The sequence below is a fragment of the Belonocnema kinseyi genome, chromosome 9, assembly GCF_010883055.1.
Source record: "Belonocnema kinseyi isolate 2016_QV_RU_SX_M_011 chromosome 9, B_treatae_v1, whole genome shotgun sequence".
NCBI lineage: Eukaryota > Metazoa > Arthropoda > Insecta > Hymenoptera > Cynipidae > Belonocnema > Belonocnema kinseyi.
This window is the reverse complement of record NC_046665.1, coordinates 85277009-85288813: the sequence shown is the minus strand read 5'-3', so window position 1 is coordinate 85288813 and position 11805 is coordinate 85277009. Positions and strand designations below refer to the sequence as shown.

Below are 11805 nucleotides of genomic sequence, written 5' to 3'. Positions count from 1 at the left end.
ATATTAAACTTAATCAGAGTGACTGTTTTAATCGAAGAAAAAAATTCACGGTTCCCAACCTTTTTTTCCGGTCACTAACATTTTTGAAATCGAACTCTACTGTACAAATTTTTCTATTTAAAGTAATAAAAAATAAACAAATTAAAGCATTCAAAGTGGAACTCTTGAATTTTATACTTCTAAAATTGAAGATTAAAAGTTTTTCAATTCAAAAATGTTGTATTCAAATGCTCAATAACTTAAACATATAAACTGGAAGGTACTAACGCTTTTCAATTTAACAGTTTTAAATTAAATGCAGATAATCTGCAAAATTCAGAATTTTGAACATTCATTAATTACAGAGTACAGCTCTTCAATTAGAAGTTCAATGTTGGCATTTTAAATATTTTAAGCATCCTTGAAAATATAACAAATTTTAGTACAAAATCTTTAGAAATCTAGCAGTTGTTTGAAAATTTTTCAAATTTAAAATTATTTTTGAAGTTTTGTCAAGAACTTCTAAATAACTTTTAAAGTTAATTAAATGTGTACTACAACTTCTAGAAAATCCTGCGAATTTAAACAGATTTTCTTGAAATTTTGATTTATAAATAAGAATTGAAAACTTATTATTTGTAGAAAAATTAGAGCAATTTTAAGAGATATTTAGAATTTTTAAAATATTCAAAATTAATTCAGAATTCAAAATGGTATCAAATAATGCAAACGAAGTGTGTGTGCCGACAAAATTCGACTATTCGTACCAAAATTTATGTGCAAATACCCACAGATTTTTGCAGATTTCAAACAAAAAATTTAGAATCTTTCTAAGCATTGTAATAGGCTCTGAAAGAATAAAAACATTTTTTTAATATTCCTAGGAAAATTGAAAATGATTTTTCATTTTGAAAAATTATTTTAACAGAATATTTAAAAAGATTTTAAGACATTTCCAAAATTGTAGAAACAATTTTATTCTATTCTATCTCTTAAAATTACTCAAATTTTTCTACAACTAATAAGTGTTCAATTATTATTATTTTAACATAAAAATTCAACAATTTCACTTACAAATTTAACATTTTTTAAATAGAAGAATAAAAATTGTAACGTTAAAAGTTTAATGGATCTTTGAAATTCTAAATTTTTCTTAATTAAAGAAATTTTAATTGAATATTTTGGACTGGAAGAATATTTTAAATTTAATAAACGCCTTAATTAGGAACATCTTATTATTAAGTTATTTTTCAACTTGAAAATAGTTTAAAAAGTTTCAATCGCACCTTTAAATTTGGTTAATGACTAAGACTTTCGAATTGAAACAGTAACAATTTGAGAATTCTAAAACGTTGAACGAATTTAGAATCGTTTTATCAAACAAATTATCGTTCAGTTTTTAATACTTAAGGCACAGATCCATTTAAAAAATTATTTATTTACATTTACAGCTGATAAAATAATACTGTTTTTTATACACAAAAATTTCAACTTTAAACCCTTTTAATTTTTAATTGTGTAAGTCTTCAAAACTGCACTTAAAATGTTTTAAATTTAAAATATACGCTTAAACATAAAAATCTAAAATGAAGAGTTTTCAAAGTCAATGATTTTTGAATTAAGCATTGTAAACTAAATGACATCATAATTGAAAAACATATCAATTCAAAAAATTATTTTAAAAATTATTGAAATCGCACTTGGACAGATTTTTCTTCTGAAAATTTGTAAAATTTCCGGTCAAGAAATAAATTCCCGGTTTCCTGGTCCAGCAGCGATCCTGTCGATTTAATAACACAACTTCAAAAATATGAAGAAAATTTTCGTTCCATCTTGGAAATTTTTTATATTAAAGTCATTGAAAATTTAGAAATTTTGGGTGAATTTCTGTCGATTTGTAAAGGAATTTCACAAAAATCCAGAAATTTGGTAGGAAAAACAATTTTCAATAAAAATAAAAATTTCGATTAAATATTTATTTTTTAAGTTTAATCGTTTTTGATGTTATATAAATATAATTTTCCTAAGATTCTTGAAAAAATTCAAAACGATTTTTGAAAATTTCAGACAATTCAAATCAAAATTTCAACAAAAAACTTCATCTTTAACCAAAAAGTTGAATTTTTAACTAACAAAAATTAAAATTTTGTCAAACGAGACGAATTTTCTGCAAAATATTTTCTACCAAGTGGTTTAATGTAAAAAAAATAATAATTGTCCACGAAATAGTTACAATTTCAAACGAAGAGTTAACTCCTCAACCAAAACCGAATAATTTTCAACCAAAAAGTTACATTGTTAACGAAAAAAGATTAAATTTCGACCAAAAGAGATGAATTTTCTAACATCTATTAAACTGATTCGAATTATTCCTAAACTTTTCACAAATCTTTAAAAATTAACAAAATTACCTTAAAATCTTCCAGTTTTTCTTCAACATTTTCAGAAATTATTTTTTTGATGAATAAAGATAACAAAAATTTCGCACGAATTTTAATAAAAGTTGTTTATTTTCTTCAAATCTTTTAAAATCTACATTTTGCTTATGATTTACACAAAAATTTCAAATTCTCTTTCGACGTATTTTGAAATCTTCAAAACTTAACATTAATCTTCTAAAATAAAAGCCAAATAATAAAATAATTTCCCCGTAATCTTATTGTGGGTACCGAGAGTTTTGTCATTATTAAAAGGTAAAAATGTTTACCAATTATATTTTGGTAGCAAACTGTTAAGAACAGTCTTATTTCTTGATATAAACAAATTATTTTAAATTAATTTGTTATTTTTTCTCAATATTGCTTAGAAATATTTAGAAATAAATTCTATTTTTAAAATTACTTATTTGTGATTTTTTTCTTTACTAAATTGACGGTAGAAAAAATTCTGAGTTTCTCAAAATTTCAGAAAATTCAAAAGAAAAAATTGAAAAGAGCCACTTAAATTTAAATATTAGGCCACTTAAATATTCACGCAGTATGCAACCAATCAGATATTGAATAGCAATGAGTGCGAGATTTTTTAGAATTTTATTCCATTAATTTTATTAGATGGAATTTTTCAATTTTACAGGGTTCAGAATTTGTTAGGATGAAAATTAATTTTAAAGGGTTTCACGAGAATAAAAAAAAATCTTGAGATTCCAGGGAAAATTAAAATTGATTTTTTGTTGCTGAAAAATTAGTTTTAAAAGAAAATTATTATGAATTCAATTATTAATCAGGATGAAATAGTTACACTTTAAGTTTAAAAAATTAATTTTCAACAAACAAAAAACGGGTTTTCAACAAATGAGTTCAATTTTTAATCTTACTGATAAATTTTCAACTAAAATGATGAATCTTCAACTGTAATAGTTGAATTTTAAACAAAAAAGATGAGTTTTCAAGAAAAGCAATTAATCTTCAACTGAAATAGTTCAATTTAACAAACAAAATTAATTTTTACTAAAACAGATAAATAATTGTGAACCAAAACTAGAATAGTTAAATTTTCGAATGAAAAAAATAGTTACATTTTCAAACATTTTTCAACCTAAGAAATAATTTGTTTTTAAATAATGAATCTTCTACCAAACAAATTAATTTTTAACAAAAGAGTTTAACTTTCAACCACGCAATTTTATTTCAAACCTAAAAGATAAATTTTCAACAAAAATGATAAATATTTAACTGAAATACTTTAATTTTTAACAGAAAAAAAAGAATTTTTAAACGATACATTTGAATTTCCAATTTAAAAAACAACTTTTGATCCAAATTGTTGAATTTTGAACTAGGAAAGGTCAATTTTCAATAAAAAATGGAACAGATCAATTTTCAATTGAAGAAATGAATAGTCCACCAAGCTGATGCATTTTCAAATAAAATGATAAATCTTCAACTATAACAGTTGTATTTTTTACCAAAAGGGTGATTTTTTAACCATAAAAATTAATTTTCTACAAAAAGATGAATTTTCCACAAATTACATAAATTTTCAAACAAATAGTTGAATTTTCATCCAAAAAAAGATAAATTTTTAACCACAAATAGAATAGTTAAAATGTTTTGTCATAATTATAATTCTTAACCAACAAAAAAAACTGATTTTCAGCAAAATAGATCAATTTTTTACTAGAATAGTTAAATTTTTAGTTTAAAAAATTAATTTTCAACAAAGTAGTTACATTTTCAAATACAAATTTTAAATGATGAATCCTCAACTAAAAAAATTAATTTTTAACAAGAGATTAACTTTAAACCAAGTAGTTAAATTTTTAACTAAGAAAGGATGAATTTGAAACGAACAATACAACCAAATTTTCAATTATAATTCAGAAATATTTCGTCTTTGAAACACTACTTTTACTCTAAAAAATACTTGAAATACTTTCTTTGTCTAAAATTTGGAAGGGGGGACTTACGAATTGTGACGAATTTTGACCTTTTAAAAAAAATCGTTACATCTTTCATAAAAACGATTCATTTTCAGCAAAATAGATTAATTTTTAACAAAATTATTTAATTTAAAAGCCAAAAAGACGAATTATCTACAAAGAAGTTAAATTTTTAAACCAAAAATATGATTTTTCAACCAAATACTTCAACTTTCTACCAAATTGTTGAATTTTGAAGTCAATCAAAATGAATTTTCTACTATAATTATCAATCCTTATTAAAAATTATATTTTCTACAAAGTAGTACAATTTTAAGTCAAATAATCGACTTTTCAACCAAACAAAGATGCATTCTCAATGAAGTACGTACTAGTTCAGTTTTTTAACAGAAAAAGCTAAATTTTTTACAAGAAGTGGAATGGTTTCATTGTCAGTTTAAAATATTTTTTTTTAACCAAACACGAAAATAATTTTCCTCAAAATAGTTAAATTTCTGACCAAAGAGATGAACATTCAACTAAAAAAATTAATTTTTAACAAAGTAGTTAAATTTTTTATAAAAATATGAGTTTTTAACAACAGTTTCATCAAAAGAATTAAATTGTAAACCAAATAATAGAATTTTTAACCAAATCAGATGAATTCCAAATCAAAAATATGAAGTAGTCTGTTCAATAAAAAAATGAATTTTACCCAAAAATATAGTTAAATTAGTTTAGTTTTTATCGAGTTATGAAATTGTTCACAAACAGAAAACAAATCGAAAACAGAACAAATCTGACTCGAACGAAACATGAAGAGGTTATGTTTGAAAGATGGACATTTTCGTATATTTTCACAACACCAAATTCAAATCGACATTTACAAATATCATAATACACGAAAATAATAAATTATACTAGATTCCACTTCCAACTAAGAACGAGAAACTGAATTTTCCCACAAAAGTAAGTCTTCACTCGAAAATTGGCAAAAAAATCACACGTGGAAAATTAATGAGAAAACTGATTTGACATGAAATTAATACTTTTGAGGATGAATGGCGATTTGCTAAATGATTCTTACCTTTGCTAATATAGGCCTTAATATTACAGGAAGAACAAGTGATGTAACTGGAGCCTCATCGCCCATTGTCATCCTTCTCAGGTTTTATTTTGATTTAGAGACCGTGCAAACCTGCAAACCGACTCCTCTTTTTTCCTAGACTACACGAAATCAATGCGAGAAGGGGGTTATTATTCGATTATTCGCAAAAAATAATTTATACCATATTATTTTTATCTGACAGCTGTCACGAGATTTCGGAAAAACAAGGTTAACAACATTTTTGGGCAAAATCGTGGAGAAGGGGAAAGAGTTGCGCACTGGACTTTTGCGCATCAGCTGATGCACATGCATTTCCGCATGCCTAACGAAAATTGTAACAATAAAATATTATTTTACCATAAATGGAAAATAATTGAAAAACTTTTCATGTTAACAATTAGATTTTTTATTTTTTAAATCACATCAATTGCTTTTAATCCTTTCTGGATGCTAATTCGCTTTAAATAAAGGTAAAATTAAATTGGGTCGGTTTACAAGCATCTTCTTTCTTTTAAAAAATTGTAATTCCCGCTATTTTGGATCTCTAGAAGCGACCTGGTCCTGGGTGATGAGAAGAAATGTAAAGGCTGCGAGCGAAGATTAAAATATTCTCGATTATTTTGCTAAATGGTCATTATTTAGTGACTCAAATAGTAGTGGCGATTTATCTTTATTTCAACATTTATTAAAATATCGGACAATGGCGGAAGAAGCAGAACAAGTAAGTTAAAATGAAACAAACCGGAGAGTTTCAGGTTCTAACCTAAAAATTCTTTTTTTTCAGGCGCCGGCAATTAATGTTAAAGAACCTTTGGATTTAATAAGACTGAGCCTAGACGAGCGAATTTACGTGAAAATGAGGAACGAGAGGGAACTTCGAGGACGGTTACACGTAAGGATTATTTATTTTAGTAACTTTCTTGGCTTTGTTTGGAAAGTGGGCAATATAACCTCAATTTTAGCGTCTCATGTGTCCCATTATCTCATAAATTTATGATTTTGTTGATTATTTCTCAACACAGTTTATAAAACTTTATGCTATGAATAATAAGTCATACTCTATCAGTTAATTAAAACCCAAATTAATCAAATAAAAATCAAAAGAATTTGGAGAAAAATGAGAAGAATTCGATGAAATTCATAAAAATTCAAGTAAAGAAAACAAATTTTGTGTTGATAATAGAACTTTTCAAATTAAAAATTTATTTTTTGGGTTGAAAATTCATCTATTTTAAATACTAAATTCAAAAAATAAACCAATTAATCATATAAAATTTGAAAGAATTTAGAGAAATTTGAGAAGAATTTGATGAAATTCATAAAAATTCAAGTAAATGAAACCAGTTTTATGTTGCAAATACAACTTTTCGGGTTGAAAATTCATCTATTTTAGTGATAAATTCAACAAATAAAATTTGATGAAATTTAGGGGAAAATGAGAAGAATTGAATGAAATTCAAGTAAATGAGACAAACTTTGTGTTAAAAATAAAAAAATTTTAGTTAAAAATTCATCTATTTTAAACTATAAATTAAAAAACTAAACAAATTAATTAAATTAAATTCGAGAGAATTTAGATAAATTTGAGAAAAATTCGATGAAATTTATAAAAATTCAAGTAAATGAAACATTTAATTCAAACTATTCCCCTTACTAATAATAATATAAAATTATAATTCAGTGTTTGAAAATTGGTTCATTTGCGTGCTAAGTTTCGTAAACTCTTATTTTTCTTGGTTAAAAATGAACTTTTTTGTGGAAAATACAACTTTTCCGAGTTAAAAGTTCATCTTTTGGGTTAAAAATTCATCTATATCGGTAAAATTTATATCTTTTGTTTAAAAATCACAACTTTTTATTGAAAACTAATCTGTTTTGGTTGACGATTCAACAATTTTGTGAAAAACTCGCCTTTTTTGGTTAAAAATTAAAATCTTTTTTTGTTAAAACATAAACTATTGCATTTTTCGATTATACTTTATCATTTTTTGTTGATAAATCATCATTTAAGTTGAAAACCATTTTTTTATTCAAAATTGTGAGTTTTTGTTGAAAATTATTATTTTTGTTGTTAGAAATGTAATTTCTTAAATGAAAATTAAACTGTTACATGTTCGATTGCAAATTCATCTTGTTTAGTAGAAATAACATCTGTTTTGTTTAGAAGTAACATTTTTTGTTGAAATTAAACTGTTTTATAAACAAAAAATCATCCTTTTAGCATAAAATTTTGTAAACAGTATTGTTATTGTACTCTTAGTATTCTTTTTTTATTGCAAGTTCATACATTTTATAAAAAAAATCGTTGCTTTTGGTTACACTCAACTACTTTTTATTCAAAATTAAAATATTTTTTAGTTGATTAAGCTGTTTAGGTTGAATTTTCAACTATTTTCTTAAAAATTCATCTTTTTGGTTCAAAATAAAAATCTTTCTTGATTAAAAATGCCTTTTTTGTTCAAAATTTATTTGTATAACTGAAAATTAAACTGCGCCTTGTTCAATTGCTGATTCACCTAGTTTGATAAGTAATCTTTCTTGGTTAAAAATCCACTTTTTTCTTGAAATTTTAACATTTGAAATTGGAAATACAACCGTTTTGTCAAAGAAAATCGTCTTTTTGGGTTGAAAATTCATCTATTTAAGTAGAAATTTTATCTTTTGTGGTTAAAAATAACTACTTCGTGCTCAAAAATTAATCTCTATAGGTTGAGTTTTCAACTATTTCCTTGAAAATTCGTCTTTGATGGTTTAAAATTAAAGTATTTGTCATTAAAATATCATCTATTATATTTTTCGTTAATAATTCATATTTTTTTGTTGAAAATTTTACTACTCAGTTGAAAGTAGAACTACATTGTTCAAAATTTAAGGTTTTTGTTGTCAATTTTTTGTCATCTTTCTTGGTTATAAATAACCTTTTTTGTTGAATATTCAAATATTTTGTTCAAAATTTGGCATTTTCGTTTAAATGTTAATCTATTTTAGTGGAAATTTTATATTGTTTAGTTAAAAATCACAACTGTTTGTTTGAGAATTATTCTGGTTTGGTTGAGGATTCAACTAAAGAATTCGATTTTTATTTTCGTTTAAAATTAAATTATTTTTTTAAATTGAAATTTCAACTATAGCATTTTACGTTGATTGTAAATTCATATTTTTTTGGTCGCAAATTCAACTATTTTGTAGTAAATGTGTTGTTTTTTTTTTCTTTTGGTTGAACTCAACTGTTTTTCATGTAAAATAAACATGTTTTTTGGTTGATATATAAATTATTATGCTTTTCATTGAGAACTCATAGTTTTTTAATTATAATTATACTATTTGGTTGAAAATTTATATTTTCAAAATAAAAATAAAACTGTTGTATAAAATTGAACACGTTGGTCAACAAATTTTTTCTTTTTGCACTGAAAAATCTTAAGTTGCTGGGAATATAACGCTTTTGTTAAAAATTCATCGTTTTGGTTTCAAAATTTTTCTTTTTAGTAGAGATTTAATCATTTTTATTTTAAAATGCAAAGGTTTGGTTAAAAATTTTCTTTGTTCTGTTGAAAATTCGCTTTTTTGTTGAAACTTCTTTTAAATTGGTAGAATTTTACCTTTTTTAGTTCAAAATGCAACTGTTCTACTACAAATGAAATGGAAACATTTTTAGCTTTAGAGTTCGAATTTTTTACTATCATTGACCGTGGAAAATGTTAGCGAGCCGGGAAATGACCGGGAATTTTTTTCTGTGATTAAACCGGCCACCCTGTTTCAGTCTTATATCAGTGTTTGCTCTTCAATGTAATTTACAGGTATATTTTGCGAATATGTTACGTTTAGATCAATTTCAGTTGTGGTGAAATTTTTTTAATTTGAGAAAAATGTCGACTCTTTACATTGGTGTCTATTGTAATTTGTCATTTGATTGCAATCATTTTTTATGCAAATTCGTGATCGTACCAACAAAAATAGAAAATTCAAAATCTTTTCTCCGATGATGAAACTGGCAGCGTCAATCTAGCAGAAGGGGTGTACACAAAAGGGACATATGTCCCGCTAGGAATTGCAAATAGTTAGTCTTTTCAGAACTTCTTCAGTGTCTTGCATTGTTTTAATAATGTAAATCGCTAAGGGAAAAAAACGAAAAGTACTAGCTTGTTTACAAGATCCAATAAGTTACCACCTCGGGAAGGTCTGAGACAAGGTCCCCGAACGTTCTAGCCGGACGGCACTTTAATAGTGTGCACGAGAACCAGAAACAGCTTTACTCTGTCCCTTGCCGTGGATTCTTGATTATTTGTCAAGTTGAGGTGGTCAGTAGTTAAGGTGGAATCTCGTGTGACCCGCAATTTCAGTTCAATTTGCAAGCTGGGGTTTTTCTTAAAGCCCAGAACTCAATTCAGACTAATCTGATGCTGCCATATGCTGAGGAATTATAAAGAATGGATTTAAATTTTGGTTTTTTGTTGTAAGTTAAAGAAATAAATTTCTATGCCTTAGCTTTTTGAAAGCGAATTGATCTATCAAGTTTTCCAATTAGTAAATTAAATAAAAGACACTAAAATCTTTTGTCAGGATGGCCGCTTGACCGGGAAAAGGTAGTGCATTTCTTTTTTGACCGGAAATTTTACCAATTTTTATTTTTTTAAATCTGTCCAAGTTTGATTTCAACAGTTTTTTTTTAACAGCCAGTTGCATTTTTATCTTTTTCAATTTGATATCCTTCAGTTTACAATGCGTAATTCGTAAATCTTTCACTTAAAAAGTTTTCATTGTGGGGTAAAAAACCCCTTTTTTGCTGATTAAAATTTAAATGTGAATATAAGTTATATTGATTTTCAAAATTGAACTAATTAAGTATTAGCAAGTGAATAATAATTGATGTTACAAAACAATTCGAAATCAGTTCAAATTTGAAGAATTTCTAGATTCAATTGGAAAATCTTAGAATTTAAACAAATGTAAACGCCCGATTGAAACTTTATAAAATCTGGTATTTTTAAAATTTTAATTTTTAATTACTATCTCGGAACATTTAAATTGCAATTACTACAAAGCGTATTCGTTTTTTATTCATTTTTTATAAAGTTTTAACTATTTTCGAAATTTCTCAAAACTAATTTACAATCTAAATTGTGTATTTCTTCAAACCAGCACTATCCTAGTAACCTCAGTTTTTTAATGTCATATATTTATTATTTGATGCTTAATTCGGTGGAGTATTAGTTATAAAAATTGACTCGAATTTTTTTTCAAAATTTTGGAAAATCATTCAAAATGTAAGGAAGTTGCCTCTAAATCTTCTAAATATTTCCAGGAATTAATACAAAAATTATTCTCTCGAAATCTTTCGAAATTCTTTTAAAGCTCCCAAAGTTTATTTTTGTAATCTTTAAAAATCTAATTTCTAAAAATCTTTTGAAGTTTAAAATTCTTTTTATTCTCTTCAATTCTAATAAATATTTCTTGAATTTACTCGATTTAAACATTTTATTATTATATTTGAATCTTACCAAATTCAAACATTTTACTTTAAAATCTTCTACTCTTTTTCGACAGTTCTTTTTTTTCAATTTTGTGAAACCTCAAAAAAGTTGTTAAAAAATCTGATCAAGTTTTAATTGTTTTTTAATCGTTTCAAAACTTCTGAATATATCTTATCCATACTCAGATTCCTTCTGAAATTATGTAACATGGCGTATAAATCTTTTAAACAGTTTTAAATTTGCTCAGAAATTTTTATATGTTTTGTGGTTTTTTTCAATTTTTCTTAAAATTCATTACGAAACAATCATTAAAAATTTTCCCATGATTCTTAAGAACTTTTTGTTATTCTCTTGACACCCTGCAAAATCAGTTTACCTAAAAAAATACTAATCCTTAAAAATTAAAAAAATGTTATCAAAGTCTTCCATATTCTTATTGCACACATTTTGAAATCTTCAAAACTTTAAATTATTCTTTTAAGGGCATGTGACACAGCTAAATACCTATATTACCGACCACAGTTTTTCAGTTCACTGAATGTTTTTTTGAACCTGAGAACTTTTTTTGTAAATAAAATATCGAGCTGAAACTTTGGGAAATGTATGAGAGTGCAATAAAGTACGTTTAGGTACTGCATTTTGGTAGAAACTTCACTGAAAATTATTTCATCTTTTTTCTGAACCTCAACATTTTTTGAACGTTCGAACTTTTTTTATACATAAAATATCGGTTTCAAACTTTGAGACATGCAAGAGCCGAAAGAAAACTATATTTAAGTACAAAGCTTAATAATAAAAGATGTAAAAAAATATATTTTAACAATCAATTCCAACCGCATCAGCCGGTAACGTTGTACATGAAAATACGAAACCTGGCGGCCACTAGG

At 25.2% G+C, this 11805-nt stretch overlaps 2 protein-coding genes across 2 annotated transcripts in view; one reads left to right on the top strand and one right to left on the bottom strand.

The window, feature by feature from the left end:
• Window positions 1-5700, bottom strand: part of LOC117179554 (programmed cell death protein 10) — an 18246-nt gene extending 12546 nt beyond the window's left edge. The window contains exon 1 of the mRNA XM_033371472.1: window positions 5424-5700. Within this exon, the coding sequence (XP_033227363.1) occupies window positions 5424-5495 (72 nt within the window). The 5' untranslated portion in view covers window positions 5496-5700. The remainder of the gene's footprint in view (window positions 1-5423) is intronic.
• A 292-nt stretch (window positions 5701-5992) lies between these two features.
• The window catches only part of LOC117179555 (U6 snRNA-associated Sm-like protein LSm3), a 25071-nt gene continuing 19258 nt past the window's right edge, over window positions 5993-11805 (top strand). The window contains exons 1-2 of the mRNA XM_033371473.1: window positions 5993-6165; window positions 6229-6336. Of these exons, the coding sequence (XP_033227364.1) occupies window positions 6145-6165; window positions 6229-6336 (129 nt within the window). The 5' untranslated portion in view covers window positions 5993-6144. The remainder of the gene's footprint in view (window positions 6166-6228; window positions 6337-11805) is intronic.